Here is a 23,772-nt window from a genome sequence, read left to right on the forward strand (position 1 = left end):
ATAATTCTTTAAGGTTTAGGAATAGTAAATTCATTGCTTTTCTATGAATTTATGAAGTTTAAGAATGGTAAATTCATTGTATGCTATAGTTTCTTTGAGTTTTAGAAACGATAAATTCATTTCTATTCTGTAATTCTTTGAGGTTTAAGAATAGTAAATTCTATGTTATTCTACAGTTCTGGAGGTTTAAGAATAGTAAGTTCTCTTGGATATACTTAACATCCTTCTCTTGAAATTTTTTGTTCTCATTCAGAGATTAAAAAAGAAAAAAAAAGGCCCCCTTTTTACTCCCAGTCTGCAGCTATTGTTTAACACTTTAGCATTCAGATTATCCTGTCAAATGTAATGCTTATTTATTCACATTGTGTTCACCATCACCATCACCATCATCATCTAACGACCATTTTCCATGCTGGCATGGGTTGGACAGTTTGACAGGAGCTGACCAGCTGAAGGGCTGTTCAGGCTCCAGTTGTCTGTTTTGTTATAGTTTTTACAGCTAGATGCCCTTCCTAATGCCAACCACTTTACAGAGTTTAGTGAGTGCTTTTACATAACACCAGCATGGGTGCTTTTTACGTGGTACCAGCACTTATGAAACTGCAAGATGAAGGGTACTCAGCTGGAAAGAGATGCAGGGGATGAACCTGTATGCAAGGACATGCACGCTTTTACTTGACATGTCTTTTCAAGCTCAGCAAACTGCCAGGAGTCTTGGTCCCTTATCATCTCCTCTGTGAGTCTTGTCAGTAGATCCTTTCTCACCACTTCATCCCACATTTTCTTGGGTTTACCCCTTCCAAATGTTCCCGCTACAACTGCATTTTCACAAATAAAACTTAACCTAATTAACACATTTTGTTTTTACACTCATTACCCCCTTTTGACTACCCCATTATTGCTCCACTTTCCTTCAACACCCATCTGGACCTTTCTACCATTCCCAGTGGGGCAGTACCACCCACTTTGAGGACCACTGCTTTAAATTAATCATGCGTTATCTTATGGCTATGAGATTTCGATGATGTGGTTGTCTGTTTTTAGAATAACATTGTAGGGTAAGTGTGAGGGGCCAAATTTGGTCAGTTTCAACATAAAACAGGCAGAATAGTTTGGCCAGTTTAAATGCCAAAGGGTTAAGAAAGATCTGCAGAGGAAATAAAAGATGTTATTTTCAGGAATTTACCCCAACCAATTTCAAAGATCATGTCTGGTGACACGACAAGCACTTACAGTAAATATGTGAGGTCTTTAAGAAATATCAACATCTCTTGTAGTCGCAGGAAGAATGAAATAAGAAATGTCTAGCTTTTGTACTCACCTCATCAGTGCCACAAGAATTCGGTAAGATCCTTCTTTTCCCATCACTTTGTGAAGACATGTATTTCCTTCAAAGTCCTGTGCATCAATGTTGATGCCCATACAAGCCATTCCGTATATGACTGTCACAGTTGGCGGGTCCTTAAACAAGTGTGCATTTTCAATCATAAGGTGCAGATAAGATCCTCCTGTGTAGGGGTCCATGATGTTTAGGTCTGCTCCTGTCATACTCTCAGAATATACGCAGTACTCATTGAGGGTAACAAATACTTCAGTTGGGTTACCTTTCTTAATTGCTTTATAAAGGTTAGTTTCCATAAATGGTACATCTGTATTTTCTGCCATCTTACCTTATATGTACATCACCAATGTGCAATAATGTAATATATACACACACACGCACACCCCACTAACATTCTACAATATATTATATGTACACACACATATATACATGCTTGAAAGGATATGCACTGACAGTGCATTCACTCACGCTTTTGTACATTTATATATGTGTGTGCATGCGTGTGTGTGTGTGTTAGGCAAGCAAGCTGAGGCTTCGAAGTCACTGTTAACCTTCTTGTAAAGGTTTAATAAACATGCATTCTATTTAAAACTATTGAGCAACCCTTCAGTTTAATGTAAAATTGTTTTTATATACAATTTGACTATAAACAAACAATGTATGTATATGTATGTGTGTGTATAAAATATATATAAATGTGTGTGTGTGTGTGTATATATATATATATATATATATATATATATATATATAATAATAATAATATTAGGGATAAAATCCAAAATTACAGGTAAAAACTCAATTAAAATCAATTTATAAAAGATTAAAATTAAATTGAGCTTTATAGATAAAATATATATAAAATATATAGTTTTAGGGAAAATAACCAAGTTTCAAGAACTCATCGATGAAAATCCACTATCACATATAGAAAAATTAATAATTAATATATATATATATATATATACCTACACAAATGCACACACGCACAAGTGTATTTCTTTACATAACTTTATAAAAATACTTCAAGCAAGTCGTGCTTAATGTACAAAGCAGATGATTGAAATCTATTGACTGACTATAGCGTTAATATTAAAAAATCTGTGGCTAACCATAATCATCTGGGAACAAACAATCAGACCAAAACGAACAAACAAACAACCAAAAACAAAACAAACAGAAAAAAAACCTTTTCTCAATTCCTTTTCTTCCTACAATTGTCCCTGTTTCTGGCTATTTCACATTTTCAGAAATTTTCCATCACATAACCCATACCTGTTTGACTTGGCTTGTGTCGATATTAAATGACAACCTGGTGGTGTAGTCACTACACTCTGCACTAGTGAGTAATACGGGTGTATAATGTCTGACGTCACATCTCCTTCACCCCACCAACTCCCATGATCACCACCCGCATCTATCATTTTACCCTTCTTCAGTTTTCGCCTCTGTACATGTATGTGTATGTGTGTGTGTGTGTGAATATATCTATGTGAGTGTCTTTGTCCATATATGTGAATGTGCATGTTCATATATATATATATGTATGTATGTATGTATGTATGTGTGTGTGTATATGTGAGTGTGGGTGTATGTTTCAAAAGTTACTCAGTCAAGCATGAATGTACATTTGTAACAATAAATAAATAAATAAATAAAAATGAAAGCCTTACTACCACTGAAGCACTGCTGTGTATGTTAAACTATTTAATCAAGTGTGAAGTTACTCAGAAAAATATCTGCAAGCTCGGAATATTTGGAATATTGTCCCAAGAACTATGTCACTAAGTCATCAGTACAAACATAATAATAATAATAATAATAATAATAATAATAATAATAATAATAATAACAATAATAATAATAATAATTTATTCTTTTATTGGCCACAAGGGCTAATATATACAAACATAAAAGGGCATACAATGACATTAAAAGACAAAAAAAAAAACTAGATGATACAATGGGTTTTGATGTTCATGCACACAGTAAATAACTAAAAAATTAAACAAGTAAAACTCCCAATAGGGGGAGGTGCTTAATTCCAAATAACATCAGGTTCTTTAATTTGCAAGATAAAGTAATTAGTTGAGCATAATAAAAATTCAGAACTGCATTGATACGCCAAAATTGAAAACAATCTGTGTAAAATTAAAGGGGGCTGATTTTGTGAATGAAACAAACTAGATCCAGATTATCAACCGAGGATGGTGCCTCTATTTTGAGTATTGAGTTCATTCTTAGAATTGTCAGAGCATCAAAAAAAAAAAAACAAAAGGTGCTTTTGAAGTATTCTTTTGACACTTTACATTCTGAGTTTAAAACCTGCTGTCTGCATGTTTATTTTTGAGTATTACTCATATCAGAATAGTAGGATTGGTAAGGTGACAACTACCACCATGTGACATACATACATACATCTATATATACATATATACACACAAACACACACACACATAAACATATATACATATACATATATGTGTGTGTGTTTATATATGTATATACACACACACAGATACATAAATACACACACGTGTGTGTGTGTATATATATATATATATATATATATATATATATACACACACACACACACACACACATACATATATATATATAGATCCCCCCATTTCCAAACCAAAATAAGGGATTTGCAGCATATTAGGAGGTCAGGGTACTTCATTCCACATAAAATATCTGATTTTCGGGGGTGAAAATCGTGCGTGTTAATCTGAAAAATTACCCACTTGAATGCGGTCATGCTGGAGTACCTCTTTATGTATATATATATCTTCAAAAGTGAGTTCATATTTATGTTTATACCCTTATTTCTATACATACATTCCTAAATATGCGTTTGTATATATATATATATATATATAAACACATGTACATATACTGTATATAAATATACACACACAAACAAAGTGTGTTGAGGAATGTTGCAACACCAATTGTTAGTGTGTAGAATGCAATGTATGCGATGCAGGTTTGATTCCTATTTACAATAATAATAAGAAGAAGAAAGAATAAGATTGCAGTTTAATATTTCTGGAAATATTTATTTGTCATAATGAAAGAAAGCAAAAGATTGACGTCCAGGAATAATTCCAAAAACCATCAAAGAATTTTCTGAAACATCAAAACCAAGAACTTCAAAGACTTCATTATCATCATTCCTGAGGAGTAAATATTTTGCATTATCTTCAGATATCAGGATTTCATTATCTTCTGATATCAGGATTTCATTATCTTCAGATATCAGGATTTCATTATCTTCGGATGTTTCCTCTTCAATATGTCGAGGTATTTCGTAAATATTGTTTCTTATATCTGTTATATAAACACATTCACCAATTATGGTTAAATGAGGTCTTGGAATATAATATTCCACAGCATAAAATTTTCTTCCTCCTATTCTTATCCTCCTCACCAACAACTTTTCCCTGAACAATTCCACAACACACAAATTATTCCACTTTCCAGACTCCTTCTTCCTCTCCCTCCTCATAACAACAACATCACCAAAAGATGTGACTCCCACATCATCCACCACGGAATCTCCCTCCAGTCTTCCATCTCTCCCCATCTCCCCCCTACATACTTCATCTTTACATTTCCCATCTTTGATATCAACCACATCCACATGATAAGAGTCAAAGATGTCGGGGTCTTTGCAACAATAGTAATACTTGTTGTTCTTCCATATTCTTCGGTATTTCTCGTCTCTCTCTACTTGAGTTATGTCTCTAATATAATGACCACCACACACGAGTTGATTGTCGTTGTATTTATAAATCCTGTTGTAGTATTTCTCAGTTCTGATGGTTTTTAAACGATAGAGATCCCTGTCGAAGATCCTCATTTCTCTCCCAAAGGCAACAATGAAACATTCATCTGTCCACCGACATATGTCCAGTGGTGCTTCTTCTTGTTGTTCATGTTGAAGTATGTCCACTGTTGTTGTTGTTGTTGTTGTTGTTCTGAGTAATATGACACTTTCTCGAAACATCAACACACTCACATTCTCATTTAACTTAATTAGTTTACTGTTCCAGTCCATAATGTCCCACAAATCATAATCAACAGGTTCCTCGAATGCAGGAATGGAAAGAGGGACCATTGCTGTTCTATGTGGAAGTCGCCTCACTGATATTTCATCAATTCCTGAATTACTAATCTCCGCTATGTAATTACCACATCTCACCTTTAATCTACCTTTACCAATTATTTCACCTGATTTACCTCTTCTTCCTCCATCTTCATCTCCTCCTTTGTATTCCAATTTATTAATTAATTCATTACTGAATATTTCCTTGTTTGTCTGAGATGTAATGGAAGGGAAATGAAGACCAGAATCAAGATTTAATAACGACACAGATTCCAGAATGTTCACTTGGTCCCCATCAATCTTTATGCAATGACATTCAATCAATTCAATATGTACACACCAGTAAATACCCCCCACTTTTCTCCATATTACACCATAAGGGATGAGACTTGTCCAAGCTTGAGATTTCTGCAAATCTTTTCCATTCAGTTGAAATATTTCTTTTCTTTTAGGAACCGTGGCTATTATGTGTGTTTCTTGTGTAAAACACACACCACCAACTAAACTTGCAACATTTCTGTGACATAGCAACTCCCCGTCTTTATCAAATATTTTAACATTTCCATTATTGGCTTTTTCACACACAACTGTCTTTCCTTCATCAGAAATATCAAAATCTTTTACTTGAACAGGAAATTCGTCTGTTTGCAAACGAGCAACCGGGAAGCTTTCTCGATTCACCATAAACAACCCTTCAACATACAATTCATTCCTTCTCTTCCTGGGGATTCCAACAAACCTTGGTCCTTTACACTTTATACTGAAGAAATTTACTTCAGCTTTATAAATTCTTCCATTTAAAAATATTCTGTTGTATTCCCCATTCTGGGTCAAACACAAAATGTTTTTATATCCAGATGAACCTAAACATTTCTCCCACCCACCATAAATGTACAAAAAACTGTCATCAATTGTCATCTTGTCACCACTAAAATCAAAATACTCCATGTAGTGTCTAACTGAATGTAAATAATGACCATCACTGTTGAAGAAAATGATGAATCTTTCATTTAAGACAATGATGACATCTTCAGCAGTAACTTTAATATCCTTGATGTCATTATGATAATAATTTCCATCTCTGTCTCTCGTTATTAATGGTTCAGGTATGTCTATTTGTTTTATTTCCTTCACACTCGAATGTATTTCATCAATATCAGCAAAATACAAACTCCATCCATCTCCCCATTTATTACAAACCAGTTGATTGTTTGATAAAGGAGCCATACAATCATATTTATTTCTTGTTTGGTAAATTACCAACGACAATGGAAATTCCACTTTTAATGTCAACAGCTGGTATTTATTACCAGAATAATCCCAATTCGTAATGACCAGTGTGTTTGACTGCCATCGATACATTTTAATATAGTGATAAACATTCAATTTGATTGAATCCAAAAGTTGACCATCCAATGTGAATATCTTAATCTTTCCATTCTCCTTGTCCCATCCTGCAATCAGATTATTTTCACTAATAACCAAATGATCAATCTCCACTGGTCTTTCGTCTCCCAAATGTTGAGGGAAAGGAATAGGTCTGGCTTTATCAGAAACTGTCAAATCCTGTAGATATAAAGCCGAAGACAACATTTCACTGACAGAAATGTTTCTAGAAAATACATCTACCAGGTCGATATAATAATTAAATTGATTGTTTGTAACGAGATCATTAACTAACAAATTATGATCATTTATAGCAAACATACGGCTGTTGTCTATCAGATAAACAAATGTTTGGTCAATAGATCCACCGTAGAGATTATGGGGATGTTTCACATGGGACATTAAAACACTGGGGACCATCTGACAGTTGCCATGACCACCACCACTAATGTACTTGAAGAAAGCTTTTGTTTTGGACTCTGAATCATTGGACATCATCTCAATACTACTAATACTACCATCATAACTACTAATACTACCATCACTGCCATTACTCTGACGACGTGCACTGCCATGACCACCATGACCACCACCACTAATGTGCTTGAAGAAAGCTTCTGTTTCGAACTCTGAATCACTGGACACCATCTCAATACTACTAATACTACCATCACTGCCACTACTCTGACGACGTGCACTGCCATGACCACCATGACCACCACCACCTATTCTAGTGTTGTACTGAAATGCTTTTCCACTAGTAACAAACATTTGGTCAATAGATACACCAGAGAGATTGGGGGGACATTTCACATGGGACATTAAAACACTGGGGACCGTCTGACTGCTGCCATGACTACCACCACCTATTCTAGTGTTGTACTGAAATGCTTTTCCCCTAGTAACAATTAATAGCTTTTGTGTTTCCTTTTCTATTGATAATGATTTCACAAAAAAAGGGATATTAATTCTATGAATTCTTTCAACTTGTTTATAATTTTTCTTAATGGCTAAAATATCTAAATGTGATGGTTTATCGCAATAACAAATAATTTCACCTTCATCCATCTTACACACCCGTACATAAGGCTGCCTTAATGATACACTTCTCACTGTCTTTGATGGGTTTCCAATGACCCTTAATTGTTTCTGTAGGGGTAATGTGACACCTATTTGATTAGAATCCCATCGACATATATCTGTAGCTGTAGATGGCAGAGATAATCTCGACACAATGTCTCCTTCATTAGAAATGTATAACAAGCAATCATGGTTGATGTCGGACACCACCACCTGCCCATTCTCCAGATTACATATTTCGCCAATGACAAGTTTTTTGTCATTCTCCTTTTCTTTGAGTCGTATATTTAGATTTCTGATATAAGGGTTTTTCGTGTGCAAACAACAGCCAGACGACTGGTCTTGATACTTGTAAAGAAGGACCCTGTTGATTTGAGTGTCTGGTACATAAACAGTTCCTTGGAAAACAGCAATGTGAGGATGAACAGGGAAAGGCAGTTCCCACTGCCATTTCATTTTTCCATATATATCATAACATATCAGAATAGAGTGTCTCTTGAAGAGGACATAAAAATAAACATTATCAGAGTAGATGTGATGAGGGTAGCCATAGAATGGAAGGTATTTTTGAAAAAGTTCTTTACCACATGTGGAATAAAATACCATTTTATTTTCGCTTCCATCTATGACTACAAAATTAATTGGAGTTGCAGCAATGGTGACAATATAATGTTCCAGAGAAATTCTTTCTGTAATGTCAACTCTATCTTCGTTGATCAATAGGATATGGACCTCATTTTTGTTTTCAGTGGTGGTCACAGCTAAACACTTATTTGATACAATATGACATATTTTCCTGTAATCAATTTGGACCTTTATTAAAGGGCCTGTTCTTAGTTCAGGACAGGTGATAAACTGAAATCCTTTCATTTCACGATAAAATATCAGGAATCTGTTTGCGTTTATTCTACAACAGAAAGAAGGAAGCTCAAGGAAAACCAAATTATTTTGGCTAACTATTTTCTCATTATCAGTGAATAATTTAGCTTTCTTGTTTTCGTAAATTATTAATATAGAAGATGTAGACATAGGTAGAATATTTGTAATGTAACAATCCTCAATATAAATATTGTCTTTCAAACTGGGGGTATGTAGCTGGTGGTTGTATGACAGTTTGGGCCAAATGTCTTTATTTATTTGAATGGCATATGGTTTGCCAAAATAATCTGTCACCAAAATGGCATCTTTACCAACAGAAATAGAGCAGCATTTCCTGCCAATATCCCTCTTTGTCACACCACCTTTAGCTGAAATCCTGTAAATAATTTGTCCCTGGAGGATATAGAAATAGCTTTGGTACAGAGAGATTTTACTTGGGATGTGCAGAGAATGGGTCTCTACCTCCCATAACTGTTGGCCATCCATATTATAACAGATTATTCTGTTAATGCTGGAAAATGTAATTAAAAGTATGTTGTGGACTCCTACAGCAATATCTGTAGGTGTTTCTTTGGTAATGAATTGGTGCTTAATTATATTCTCTTCCCAATCCATTTGGTAAACAATTTTACCAAACATTTCTATACCTATAAGTGTAGAATGTTCCAAGTAACTCACCATATGTAACCCCAACTCTATCCTTTTAATCTTGAAAGTTGTGGGGCTGATAATAAGAATGATTTTTTGGAAGGGGAGGGTTGCTAGAACCATGTCTTCACCGATTCTGGTGAAACTGGTGACAGAAGATGGACAATGAACATCATTTCTGTCACCGTCTCTTGTCACACAACATATTGTCATACAATGGCGGGAATATGTTAGTACTCCCTCCTGTATTGCTATAATATTGGATATTGTGCTTTTGTCAAATTCTTCTCCAGATTCCTCAATCTTTGTTTCTCTGGTCACAACTGGGCAAAGAGGCCGAAATTTTGTGGTTACTTTTGGTGGTTCAGTGGTCTTGTGTTTGTATGGGTTACAGGTGACATAAATGTCAGAGAGTCTTTGTTGAAACCAATCAAGGTTTTGGTGAACAAAATCATTATTTTGTTTTGTAAATTCCAGAAATCTTTGCATTTTACGTTTGATTTTACGTAAAATACAAGATCCATCTAAACCCATGGAGTCCATGTGATTACATTCAACTTTTACATAATCTATAAACATATTGATGTGGTCTGTTTTGATTATTGTTCGGTAACATGTCACAATATGAAGAAAATTTGGTAACATGGACATTTCCCATTCTTCAGATTTCTTTGTGTCTTTTGTTTCCTGTTCTTCTGTTTTCTTTGTGTTTTGTGTATATAATATTTGGGGAGGAAATGGTGCAGTTTCCTTATAAATTGATGTTGTATCACAGACTATGACAGGAATGAGACCCAAAATTTTGTTTTCTTCATTAATCTTCTCCATTTTATGAATATAAAATTATTATCTTTTTCTGTTAAATATATTCTTTTCTCTTGATTTTGTTTTCTTCCTTTGGAATACAATTTATCTTGTCACAATTCACTAATTTTTTACAGCAAAGCTGAAATAAAATGAAAACTTTATTAGTTTTGTGAAAAGTTTTTGATAAAATAATATTTACTTGATTCATTCAAACAATTTCAAAGAAAACACACATTTCATTAAATATATTAAACAAATCTTTTATTTGACAGTTAAGTTAAACATTTAAATTATTTTCAATGGTATAATCATTGAAGATATAAATACACCATTATCTTTATTATTTTCTATTCTAGGTACAAGGCCCCAAATTTTGGGGGAGGGGGCCCAGTCGATTAGATGGACCCCGGTACGCAACTGGTACTTAATTTATCGACCCCAAAAGTATGAAAGGCAAAGTCGACCTCAGCAGAATTTGAACTCAGAACGTAAAGACAGACGAAATACCGCTAAGCATTTCGTCCGGTGTGCTAACGTTTCTGCCAGCTTCCCGACTTACACCATTATCTTTATTGACTAAATATAAGTGATGAAGAAAAGTTTTGTAGTAAGACAGAATATAAGTATTTTGTTGAGGTTATTTCTACAGATATTCAATGGAAATTATAGCCAGGACTGATTTCCTGCTACAACGTTTCATATTGAAATGTCAGATGGAAACCATGAGATCAAAGACAAAAACATCTGTTGTTTGTTCTCATTGTTTACATCTGATGTCTCGATACGAAACGTTTTAGCAAAAAATCAGAGCCAGCTATAATCTCTATAGAATTTTTATAGAATAATATGAAAAGAACTGCTAACGAAGTAGAATGTGGTGTTGACTTATAAAACGATTTAATATATTTTGCAGTAATTTATGGTTGCATAATGAAATACCATGTTCCTACAAATCAGGAATAATAATTATATGCATTGCAAATGATGTGACAGTCATGGTTGGCTTGGTTTCCACCATATTTACCTGGATTAAGAGATATCAGTAAAGCTGGAAATGAAACTGTTCTTAACCTGACAAATGCTGTAAATCTCTCGACATTTCAATATAATCCACACAATTACCATACACAACATTGATTAACTTGGAAAGCTTATCAAAAGATGGGCTTTCATATAATCACACTGATACACAACATGGTGAGAGGATCGTTATTATTTGTTCCTGATTGAGATAATAAAGATTGGTTAATGAATAAGCCTAATTAATGAAAGGTAGGTTCATCTAAATTATATTCAATATAAGGGACAATGTTTGGGTAGCAATGAGAAAGATGTGTTTGTATGAAAAAGGGGTTTGGCAGGTGACTGTTACTCTATTGACCCCAGGAGGAATGAAAAGTAAAAGCAACCTTCTTCAGGATGTCAGCTCTTTGAATATACATGGACTAAACAACAACATATTTTTGGAAAAAGCTGGATAAGGCTATGTTGTTGTTATTGCTGTTGTTGTTGACAACAAAGTTTATAAAGACAAAACCAGATAATTGCAAATATTTCAACTGTAAAATTAAATTGGAATTAATGTTTATGTTTCACTTGTGCCATTCTACTTGGTTTATTTTGGGGAAGAAAAACCTACAAAAACTCTCATAATAATTTATATTAGACTTTAATCTAATTGTATATGTATTTATATACACATACATACATATATATGAAAGAATATGTATAATATATACACAAAGATGCACATATATATATTTATACATCCATACGTCCGTATGTATGTATGATCATCATCATTTTACCCCCACTTTCCATGTTGATGTTATCATTTTGCCTCACAATTTTGTTAGCTCATCACAGTAGTAGTAGTAGTAGTAGTAGTAGTAGTAGTAGCCCTTTCTTACTATAGGAAGAAGGCTTGAAATTTGGCAAGAGGGGACTAGTCGATAACATCGACTCCAGTGCGTAACTGGTACTTATTGAATTGACCCCAAAAGGATGAAAGGCAGTCGACCTTGGTGGAATTTGAACTCAGAATGTAGCAGCAGATAAGTCATAATAATGATAATAATAACAACAACAATAATGATAATAATAATAATGGTTTCAAATTTTAGTACAAGGCCAGCAAGTTCAGGGGAGAAGGTAAGTTGGCAAATTTTAAACTCTGAACGTAAAGACAAACAAATAGGATTTTGTCTGGCGTGCTAACGATTCTGCCAACTCACCACCCACATACTAATGATAATTATAATTAATTCTGGTTTTATTGGCCACAAGGGCTAATATAAATTAAAAACATGTAAGGACAAAGACAGGACGAAGGTTACAAAAGGTTTTGTCCGAAAAGAAAACGTTCGTGTAAACAGTGAGGAAAACAGAGAAAGTGGAGTCATTAGAATGGTATTTATACTGACACTTTGTGTTCTGGGTTCAAATTCTGGCAAGGTCAACTTTGACTTTTATTATGCAGGGGTCAATAATTTAAATACTAGTTTGAAGTGATGGTCTTATAGAATAAAATTCTGGACAAGATGCCTTGCAGTATGTATTGTGGTTCTTTGTGATCTGAGTTCCAATCCCATTGTGGCCATCCTGGGTTGCAGACTTTAATCTATCACCTAATTTCACACCATCAGCTGGCCCCTGAGCTGCTTTTAGCAGAGGATTTCTCTTTTGTGTGCATCCACATTAGGCTTCCTGTTTTGAGAATGTCTTTCTCCAACTCACCACTGTTGAAGACCCTGGAAAAAAAACAGGGTCATATACAAGGCCCTTCTCCCTCGACTAAGCTTTTAAAAAAATAAGTTTACAAAGGACAATCAATTTATCTGCCATAAAATTAATTTACAAATTTTAAATTTCACTTGAGACTTAGAAATCTACTGTAAACTACTTAAAATGATGTATCCTTAGATGAACACATCCATCAAACAGTTTTGACATAGTTATAACACAACTATACTTTATATTATATTCTGGAAATGAAATGTTTTACTTGTGATGTAACACTGTAAAATGTTTAAACAATGTCTAGTCTATAAAATGGTGTGTGAAAATAAAACTATATATAACAATTTTTTTCTGTTTGAAATAAGTCTAATGAATGTTTAGCAACGTAAATGTGTTGGTAAATTGTGTGTTAAATAAATAAATATCAGAAGAATATTATTTACCAGAGTCAGTTATTGGGTCTTGATTTCGGCTTGAAGTCTTTCTATCTCAGAAATATTCTGTGAGTCTGCTTCGCTCGAATAGCAATGAAAATATGGCAACAGTTAAGAGGATACTTATAATATATCAGTGAGTAGTAGGCATTGCCTCCTCATGTGTGTATATATAAATATATGTGTGTATACATCTATATGTATGTGTGTGTATATATATATATATATATAGATATAGATATATAGATATACACATTTATACATAAATGTCGGTGTGTATATGTGTGTGTGAATATATATATATATATGTATATATACATATTTATACATAAATGTCTGTGTGTGAATACACACACACACACACACACACACACGTATATATGTATTGGCACAGGAGTGGCTGTGTGGTAAGTAGCTTGCTTTCCAACCATATGTTTCCAAGTTCAGTTCCACTGCATGGCATCTTGGGCAAGTGACTTGTACTAAAGTTTCGGGCCGGCCAAAACTTTGTGAGTAGATTTGGTAGACGGAAACTGAAAGAAACCCATCATGTGTATATATATATATATATATATTATTTTATTTAAAAGAGTTCCAACTCTGTTTTTTATGTTTTTTATTTATATTCTTGTAAAATTTATGTGGGATATAGAATATGGAATATATAATATATAATATAAAAAAAGATGGATGGTACAATGAAATGAAGTATTGAATGTCTTATTGAATATATGGAATATGTCTTATTGAATATATGAAATATTGAGTGTTCAATATAAAGGATGAAATATATAAATATATAAAGGCGAATACGTATTTTCTATACCTTGTGGTATTTCATCATGGCCGGTATGACAGACTATATATATATATATATATACCTTTGGAAATGTGCTGTGCGTGAGAAGACCCGGCAAGCCAAGTAAGATTGTTGCCAGTGCCCCTGGACTGGTTCTTGTGCGGGTGGCACATGAGATGCACCATTTTGAGCGTGGCCGTTGCCAGTACCGCCTGACTGGCTCCCGTAGGATTTTCGAGCGAGATCGTTGCCAGTGCCCCTGGACTGGCTTGTGCGGGTGGCACATAAAAGACACCATTTCGAGCGTGGCCGTTTTCGTGCGGGTGACACGTAAAAGCACCCACTACACTCTCTGAGTGGTTGGCGTTAGGAAGGGCATCCAGTTGTAGAAACTCTGCCAAATTAGACTGGAGCCTGGTGTTGCCATCCGGTTTCACCAGTCCTCAGTCAAATCGTCCAACCCATGCTAGCATGGAAAGCGGACGTTAAACGATGATGATGATGATGATATATATATATATATATATATATATATATAGATATATATATATATATATATATATATATATATATATATATATATATATATATATATATATATATATGTGTGTGTGTGTGTGTTTGACCCCCTTCCCCGCAACCAACATCACTTCACAACCAATGCTTGTGCTTTTACATCCCCATAACTTAGCTGTTCTGCAAAAGGGACCGATACAGTAAGTACTAGCCTTACCAAGAAGAAGTCCTGGGGTCACTTTGCTCAACTAAAAGTTGTGCTCCAGCATGGCCGCAGTCAAATTATTGAAACGAGTAAAAGAGTATCGGCCAATTAAAGAGAACTTTACACAGTATCAAAGCTTGTTAGACATAATAAGATTTTCCTGAAATAAAACACTACCTTCTCATAAACACACACACACATGGCCTCAGTGAAATGACTGAAACAAACAAAAGGTTAAACGATTATATAAATATGTCTATATATAAATATGTCTCTCTCTCTCTCTCTCTATATATATATATATGTATGTATGTATGTATGTATGTATATATATATATATATATACATATATATGTATCTATATATATAAAAATGAGAATGTGTGTCTGTCTGTGTGTGTGTGTGTGTGTGAATCCCTAAAACTCGAGAACTACGCAACCAATTTCATTCAAATTTTACAGATCTTAAGGTGTCACATTGTGGGACTGAACCCAGAACCATGTGGCTGGGAAGCAAGATCCTCATCACAAAGACACTCCTGTTATTTTGATTTGATTTTCACTTCCTCCCTCTGAAGATCTAAGAATCCATTTTGAAACAATTTCAGTTGTTTGCAACTGATAAAGCATTCATTTAAAGTTACTCAATCACTCAAGTGTTTTGTTTACTCATTGGTCACCAAAATGCAAATATTCTCACCACCATCATAATAATTGCCATCATCACCATCGCTGTCATCATCACAATTATCTTCATTTATTACCATTTATTTTTTTTCTATTTCTTTATTGCCCACAGGGGCTTAAACATAGAGTGGACAAACAAAGACAGATAAAGAGATTAAGTCGATTACAGGGGCTCCAGTGTGTAACTGGTACTTATTTAATACAACAACCAAAAGTAGTTACAGACAAATGTTTAATACATAAAGTTTGCTAGAAACAATAGTTGTATGAATGTATTACATATTTCTTGATAAAGACTTCTGAAAAATATGTGTCTTGGTTTGGCTTGTATTTGAGTACAAGGGACTGACTGAATATGTATAGGGTCTATTTTCTGAAATAAAACCCTTGAGACTGGTGCCCCCAAATCGACACTAACAACGAGACTACGAATATAATCGGTAGAGGCAGGAATGGAACTCGCATGTCGGTGGACCTGGCAACGACCGCATTCGGATAGTACCTTTTACATGCCACCTAGTACTAATTATATTGGTCTCTTTTGCCAAATCGCTAAGTTACGGGGGTTGTAAACACACCAACATCGGTTGTCAAGCAATGGTAGTGGGACAAACACAGACACACAAACACATAACATATATATATATATATATATATATATATATATATGTATGTATGTACGACGTGGAAAAATTAAAAGAAAAGTTTTTTAAAAGAGTATTTGCATAGTATTCAAATACAAGGGGCATTTTCCTTGTTTCTGCTTGTCTCTGTCTCTCTTGTTTACTTTTGTGGGTTTGAAGTCATTGTGAATTCTTGGCAGGGAAGAAGAAAAAGAAGAATGCGGGCGTGGTATGATAGTAGTAGGATGTTAAGTGGTCAAGTGACCTGAAAATGGCTTGTTGTGGATTATAGTAGTGTTTGGGACTGTGCTTTTGAATGTAGTATTTTCAATATTTGTTAGTGTGTATATCAGGTTCTCTGAAGCACATGTGAAGCTGCTTTTCACTGTAAAATGTTGAAGGAGAACTTTGATCCCTGAATTAAATTGACGCATATCCCACAGTTGGGTCTTCTGCATTTTTTTACTGACGGCTTAATGGCCGGGTAACTGAAGAGATGGCGGCATGGGTTTCCGTCCCAGCATCCGAAACTTGGAGTTTTATCATGGCTACCGAATAATTGTCACATATTTTTACAGATATATATTATATATATATATATATATAGGCGTAGGAGTGGCTGTGTGGTAAGTAGCTTGCTTACCAACCACATGGTCCCGGGTTCAGTCCCACTGCGTGGCATCTTGGGCAAGTGTCTTCTACTATAGCCTCGGGCCGACCAATGCCTTGTGAGTGGATTTGGTAGACGGAAACTGAAAGAAGCCTGTCGTATATATGTATATATATATGTATGTGTGTATGTGTTTGTATGTCTGTGTTTGTCCCCCCAACATCGCTTGACAACCGATGCTGGTGTGTTTATGTCCCTGTAACTTAGCGCGGTTCGGCAAAAGAGACCGAAAGAATAAGTACTAGGCTTCCAAAGAATAAGTCCTGGGGTCGATTTGCTCGACTAAAGGCGGTGCTCCAGCATGGCCACAGTCAAAAGACTGAAACGAGTAAAAGAGTATATATATATATATATATATATATATATATATATATATATATATATTTATTTATATATTTATGTATGTATATTCGCCATGATAGATCGCTAACCACTACACACATTTCTCTCCTTGTTTCTTTCTGTGGAAGAGCATAGGCTCGAAACATTAAAGACTTTTTCAATTCCCGAGCGTTATACTAAAACATCTGTTTGTTTTCTACACCACCTGTCTTCGTCTTTTGTTTTTCTGTGAATTCCCTCCCCCCCTATATATATATATATATAATGGATATATATCCCAGGAAATCCAAGAATACTTTCTTATAAGTAAAAAAATATACCCAAAGGCTTCACTTCTTTAAACAATGGACAGAAGATGAAAGAATATATAAAATACATAAATTTATTTTTAATCAACAATATGTAAAAATAATTAACAATGATTATAATGATGATGAAGTTGATAATGTTGTTGTTGTTGTTGGTGGTGGTGGTGGGGGTGTAAGTATTTGCTTTCATAGTGAAGAAAGTGAAGTTTATACTGAACAATGCAAATTCATTAGAAAAACGACAGTTTCTAAGGGTTTTAAATAGAAAACCCTTCAGATGACCCTGAATCTGTAAATGAATGTGTTATCAGTTTGCAAAGAGGTTTCAATTATATTTATTTTTGTTTAAAGGTTGCTTAGCCATTGTAACTCAAAAGTGGATTGTTAGATGTTGAGAGGGAGGGAGTGGAAACGAAATCAAAAGAAGAACAAGGATCAAATGATTTCAGAGTGATTATTTGAAGAGAGAGAGAGAGAGAGGTGGGGAGATTGATAGATAGGGAGAGAGATAGAAAGTGAGAGAGAGAAAGTAAAGAATAAGGTATTGTACAGCAAAACAAAAACAATACACAAAGCCTTTGCATGCAATAAACATTGAGGATTGTCAAATTTGAAGAGCAACAATACACAACAATATAGTATAGACTGATAGTGTGTGTGTATGTATTAATGTATGTGTACTTATATACTTAGATACATAGAAAAGTTTCAGCTAGAACTACACAAGTCCATGGTTAACTTCATAGAAACCACTTGGAAACGACATTTAATGATGTTTCCCATTACAGTAATTCTGTGGGCACCCTAACCCATTCGGGTAAAGAGTTATTGTTTGCAGTGTTATATCTGGGTGTTTAGGGTTCAACTGAAATTTGTTGGAGATATTCACCCAGGAACCATTTCAATACCATAACCGTTGTTTTGTTTCTTTTTCTTCTCCTAATGTGTCATGGCATGATGTTAAAGAGAGCAGGGTCAGTGGAGGTGACAAACTTCTGTCTGGGTGTTGTGATGTAATGTGAGCATGGTTTTTGTAGAGGATGGATGGCATGCCGACCAAGCTTATGATACTGGTGATGCTCCAGCATGGTCATGGTGTTTATACTGAAAAATTGAAAACATTAAATAATACATGAATAATTAAATAAATGCTAGAAAAGGCCTAAACGCATTCTGATACAAAAGACGCTTCTTCACTTTTTTATTCTGTGGACAAGAAAAAGAAATAAAACAAAAAAATAAAACTTGTTGGTAAGAATATTTAACAAATAAATAATTCGGATCTCTCTACAATAGTAAATAATAGACAAAAATACAGAAATCTTATTTTGTATTAAGAACGAAAATGCGGCTTAGTGTCAAATGACGTTGATAGATAGATACTGTCTTTACTTAATATAAAAACAATGCGTCTTAATCGTTGGACAGCAGTGATTAACAGATTTGAAATAAAGTTTGAATAAAAGCCTTCTTTAAACTGGTTTATGACAAAAACATACTCATCCAAAGAAATAATTTTGGGGGCGACTAGAGAATTCCCGACTGTATTCTATACGAATACTTCTAAATATTTTTACGAAACTAAAGAGAATATTTTTATTTCTTTAGAGGAAATTTATATCAAGACATCACGCACGTGTTGACAAAATGAAAAAGTAAGGTTTTGGAATTTTGGTTTCTCCCCAAATTATTGAACAGCATGAGGTTTAAATATTATATTTGTAATCAAAATTTAACCTTCACTAAAACCATAATCTTCACTGCTTTTCATTGTTTATTTACGCATCATGTGTTTCTCTAGATCCTCTTTAAATATTTCCCTACATACAAGCACGCAAAAGATATAACTTTTGCGTGCTTGTATGTATGTAGGTGTATATGTAATAAACACGAATAGTCTAGTTGAGTGCCATCATCTAAATACATATACACACAAACGTAAAGATGTCGAATATGTATATAAACAACGCTCTCCGGTGCTAAACAAGCGACCACATGGAAACGACGTACAGCATTCGCCCAATTTACAGATAAATCATTTTCATAACTGCTAAAGCTTATTAAACTGAGTTAATTACATTTTTTTTTGGTATTAATACTTTATGAGCCAATGAGGGAATCTGATTACTAAGTCTAATTAAAGTGACATAATCATCGTTCTATAGTGGTTCCTTCCGTTTTTCCCCGAAGGTGTTTTTTATGTACGTAATAACCAACTTTGACCCCAACTTTCCCATCTATCTATTAGGTTTGTCTTCATCTTTTTGATTCCAAACCACCTGAGACCATCATTGATTCTATGATACAAACTTCCTCTTCAAAGTGATATAAATCCAAACCTCCCTTCAAAATTTCCAGCAACCCTTCGCTATTGGTACACGACATCGTTCACCCACACAACCTTTCCTCACGACAGCTAAAAATGCTGAGCAGAAATACAGGATGAATGACGCCGCCTTATACCCAAACTCTGTACACCAATACCGAAGGATCGCCAAATTTCCTTTTACTTTATATTCCTGCAGAAATGATAGACTTCCTATATTTGTAACCACTGTAGTGCCATCTCTGTAGTAAACTATATTTTGTTTTCATTTCGGTATTTCAAGAAAATAAGAAAATCCAGGATGTTTTTAATACATTACCCATCGCTTCCAAATTACATTTTCCACATTTGCTTTTTTTTTTTTTTTATTCCAGAAAACGCCAACAGTTTATAAAACCTGGTCAGAGTAAGGACTCTGACAACGAGGACCCTAACCCAGAGAATCATGAATATTTCTATGACGACATCGATGATTTCCATGCCAACAAAGATAAAGTAGGCTCTATTTCTTTTTATTGTGTCCCCCCCCACCATCCCAATTCTATCCTTCATTAGGTTGTTTATTAGCTGCTTTTGTTGTTTCTATAGAGTAAGAATATCATCATCATCATCGTTTAACGTCCGCTTTCCATGCTAGCATGGGTTGGACGATTTGACTGAGGACTGGTGAAACCGGATGGCAACACCAGGCTCCAATCTGATTTGGCAGAGTTTCTACAGCTGGATGCCCTTCCTAACGCCAACCACTCAGAGAGTGTAGTGGGTGCTTTTACGTGTCACCTGCACGAAGGCCAGTCAGGCGGTACTGGCAACGGCCACGCTCAAAATGGTGTATTTTATGTGCCACCCGCACAAGAACCAGTCCAGGGGCACTGGCAACAATCTCGCTCGAAAATCCTACGAAGGCCAGTCAGGCGATACTGTACTTATTTGATTTTTTGCTCACCACAACTCTATTGGAATATAAAAATACAATCAAGTTCTGAATAGTCTTGTGTAGTGCATTGTTGATGCAACCAATTCTTATCGTCCAATCTGTTTAGATGAAAGCCACACCTGAGTTGCTACCAGTTCCTGTAGTGATCTGAGCCCTACTAGTTCCTGTAAATAATCTAATCTATTTAATTGTGACCAACACATGACACAACCAACACAGTCTTGCTCTTTTAGGATTATATGGAGTGATTGGATTGAAATTTCACTTCTATTTCTAGCAAGTCAAGTAACCATGTTGGCTCATTGTTGGTTTAGACCCACCAGTGTTTAAGATTGTTGGTTCAGTTTTAAGGGGCTGTGATCTACTCATCATGTTTAAGAGCATAGTCTCTCAGGTCTTTAGTAATTTCCAAACCTCTGTTAAGGAACCTGCACTTTTGAGGTAAAAATGGTTTTTATTCCTTCCAGGTATAGAAACTTTTCCTTTCAAGCAGTTCAAGGATAACAGAACTGACTACGACTAGTGTTGTTATAATCTGTTATTGATTGTAGGAAAGGGAGGACATTTGGGCCACAGCACAATCATAACCAACGGTTGTACTTTGGACATTCTTCATGAAAATTACAAGACTTCATTACCAGGCTGGCGTGATGGGTGGTGGGTTAACAAATATTTTGGACATATTGAGATAGTTGACGTGAAATGAAATTAAGAAGATGAAGGAAAATTTCTGATGTTGATGATAGTTATGATTTTATTTATTTTTGTGATTTATTTTCCAGCTTTCTCTTGATAATGTGGAACTGGCTGAGGCATCAAGCTCTGATGAAGAGGTTGGTATAATTTTTTTATATGGCTTAGAAGAGGAAAGCCTGCTCCATTACATTTTTAGTTGGGTTGTTGATAGCCATAACATTATGTGATGTCTTGATTTGCTTGGGAGTCGGGTTTTTATGCAGGTGTATCACACAACATTGACTTGACTCTCTTGTTCGAGTCTAATCTTAATTCAGAGTCAAGATGTGAAGATAGTTCTGGGTAGATACGGAGGCATTGAATGACCTGGACTTTAATTAAGTCTTGTGGGTCTCTTAGCATTCCGTTAACCCTGTTGGAATCATTTTTTTGAAACTATTGGATCAGCTGTTTTATTATCTGTTGAATCCATCAGAATTTGTTTTCCTATAGTAGAGTAGATGTGCCCTAACTCGGGGTTTTTCAAACTTTTTGACTTGCGGACCCCTTTATATTTCAGGCTTTACCTCTTATAAACGCTTATGAAATTTATACATAAATATTTGCTTAAAATAACATATTTTTACATTTATTTATTTAACAGTATTTAACAAATAGGTTTATTGTCAAAAGATTTCGATTAAAAAACATATAAAATCAAATTGCCCATAAAAAGTATTTGCTGTCTACAGACCCCGTCTTGTCCTTGCGGACCACAGTTTGAAAACCCCTGCCCTAACTCACCGAATATTTGAAACCTAGTGGTTGCTTTCACTTGGTTTAGTCCCTGTGTCAGATTGGTTTTAATGAAGCGAAGCTTTGTGCATGTTACAGCTTCTTGGGTTCACAGATGAGAGTTGGGTGCTAGGTAGGGATCAAAGGTGGACATGTTCCTTAGGGAACATGAAAAGGGCTGTTTCTAATAATTACTACCTTTCCTTGAATACTTGAGATACTCCTTGTATTCACTCCATATACGCATTCATATATACATGCACACACACACACACACTCATACATATGAATTTATATTCACAAATACAGATGTTTTCTTTTTTTTTTGTAAACTTCTGTAAAAAGCAAACAAGCAAAAAATAAAAAAAATAACAATATATAAAAGGTAAAACTGGTGGAGAGGTTTAGGGTACATGCTGGTTTATCAGACCACATGGTCATAAGTTCAAACCTTACACCCATGGTGCTCTACAGCCAATGATGGAATCTGGTTCTGGTTAATCTTGGGATTGGATGGGTAATTGGGTGTCTGTGATATCTAAATGATGATGATGATGACATTGCAGGAGATGGTACTGGGTGTTGAATCTGACTCTGAAGAGGAGGAAGAGAGTGGTCTGTACCAAAAATGTAAGCAGCAGCTGAAGTTTATGAAAGAAAAGAACCTTCGAGAGGCCAAATACAACAAACTTAAAGTGAAAGGTAAGTTGGTGGGTGTGTGTGTGTGTGTGAGGATTTTCATTTTGAATAGGTGTAGGAGTGGCTATGTGGGCAAGTGTCTTCTATAGCCTCAGGCCGACCAAAGCCTTGTAAGTGGATTCTAGAAAATGTTATTCCACCCTTTTCTCCTGGAATTGTATTCCCTTCTGACCTTGTGCCCTACCTTTGAAAAATTCCTGGGATTGCGCCTCTATATCATTAGATAATAAATTGTATGATATACATCTGGTAGCTTACCAGTAAAGCACATTCACTTTTACAGTTTTTGTTAGGTATTTGATTAATGAGAGAAATGGAAGATACAAGAATATTTATTAATCACTACAATTGTTTCGAGCCATCTCGCATACAACCTAAACGAGGGCGCTTATACATCCGTATCTGTTAACAGTTATATTTAATTCTTTCCTTGTATTTGTTACTTTTTGCCTCTGTTATTATTGGTCTTCTATAAAAATGAAACTGTCCCTTAATTTTATGCTTTTTCTATACCCAAACTGAGAAGATACCATGCAGAACAGTCATTGAGATAATGTTAAGAAGAGCATCCTGCCGTAGTAACCAAGACGGGAACCTGGTACAGCTTTCTGGCTTACCGATTCTGGTCAAACCATCTAACCGTGCCACCAGCATGGAAAGCAGACACTAAATGATAATGATGAGAATAAGCAATCTTTACATCAGTGAGAATATGTAAACTTGGGCCTCACCGAGGCGATGACTACTGACTGAGACCTTTGGAAATGT

At 35.0% G+C, this 23,772-nt stretch overlaps 3 protein-coding genes across 4 annotated transcripts in view; 1 reads left to right on the top strand and 2 right to left on the bottom strand.

Moving 5' to 3' along the window:
- Positions 1-1,993, bottom strand: part of LOC106878429 (uncharacterized) — a 26,914-nt gene extending 24,921 nt beyond the window's left edge. Inside the window, exon 1 of the mRNA XM_014927641.3 lies at positions 1,322-1,993. Coding sequence (XP_014783127.2) covers positions 1,322-1,665 — 344 coding nt within the window. The 5' untranslated portion in view covers positions 1,666-1,993. The remainder of the gene's footprint in view (positions 1-1,321) is intronic.
- LOC106878413 (something about silencing protein 10) overlaps positions 1-23,772 on the top strand; it is a 67,510-nt gene that overhangs the window by 34,552 nt on the left and 9,186 nt on the right. Inside the window, exons 1-4 of one of the 2 annotated variants that reach the window (XM_089363797.1) lie at positions 19,179-19,227; positions 20,273-20,393; positions 21,618-21,668; positions 22,872-23,007. In XM_089363797.1, the coding sequence (XP_089219923.1) occupies positions 19,220-19,227; positions 20,273-20,393; positions 21,618-21,668; positions 22,872-23,007 (316 nt within the window). In that variant the 5' untranslated portion in view covers positions 19,179-19,219. Of the gene's footprint in view, positions 1-19,178; positions 19,228-20,272; positions 20,394-21,617; positions 21,669-22,871; positions 23,008-23,772 lie in introns of those variants that run through there. The other variant, XM_089363796.1, reaches the window with a different exon arrangement.
- Positions 4,381-13,534, bottom strand: LOC149132516 (uncharacterized). Its single transcript, XM_089363795.1, has 2 exons — positions 13,433-13,534; positions 4,381-10,389 (listed from the first exon to the last, which is right to left on the bottom strand). Exon 2 carries the CDS (start codon positions 10,269-10,271, stop codon positions 4,401-4,403), a length of 5,871 nt encoding a protein of 1,956 aa, XP_089219921.1. The 5' UTR covers positions 10,272-10,389; positions 13,433-13,534; the 3' UTR covers positions 4,381-4,400.

This window comes from Octopus bimaculoides, chromosome 15 (assembly GCF_046866305.1).
Source record: "Octopus bimaculoides isolate indiv1 chromosome 15, ASM4686630v1, whole genome shotgun sequence".
Classification (NCBI taxonomy): domain Eukaryota; kingdom Metazoa; phylum Mollusca; class Cephalopoda; order Octopoda; family Octopodidae; genus Octopus; species Octopus bimaculoides.

Excerpts from the sequence above, each read along its gene's own strand:
- LOC149132516 (XM_089363795.1), bottom strand. The coding sequence starts at position 10,271 with ATGGAGAAGATTAATGAAGAAAACAAAATTTTGGGTCTCATTCCTGTC.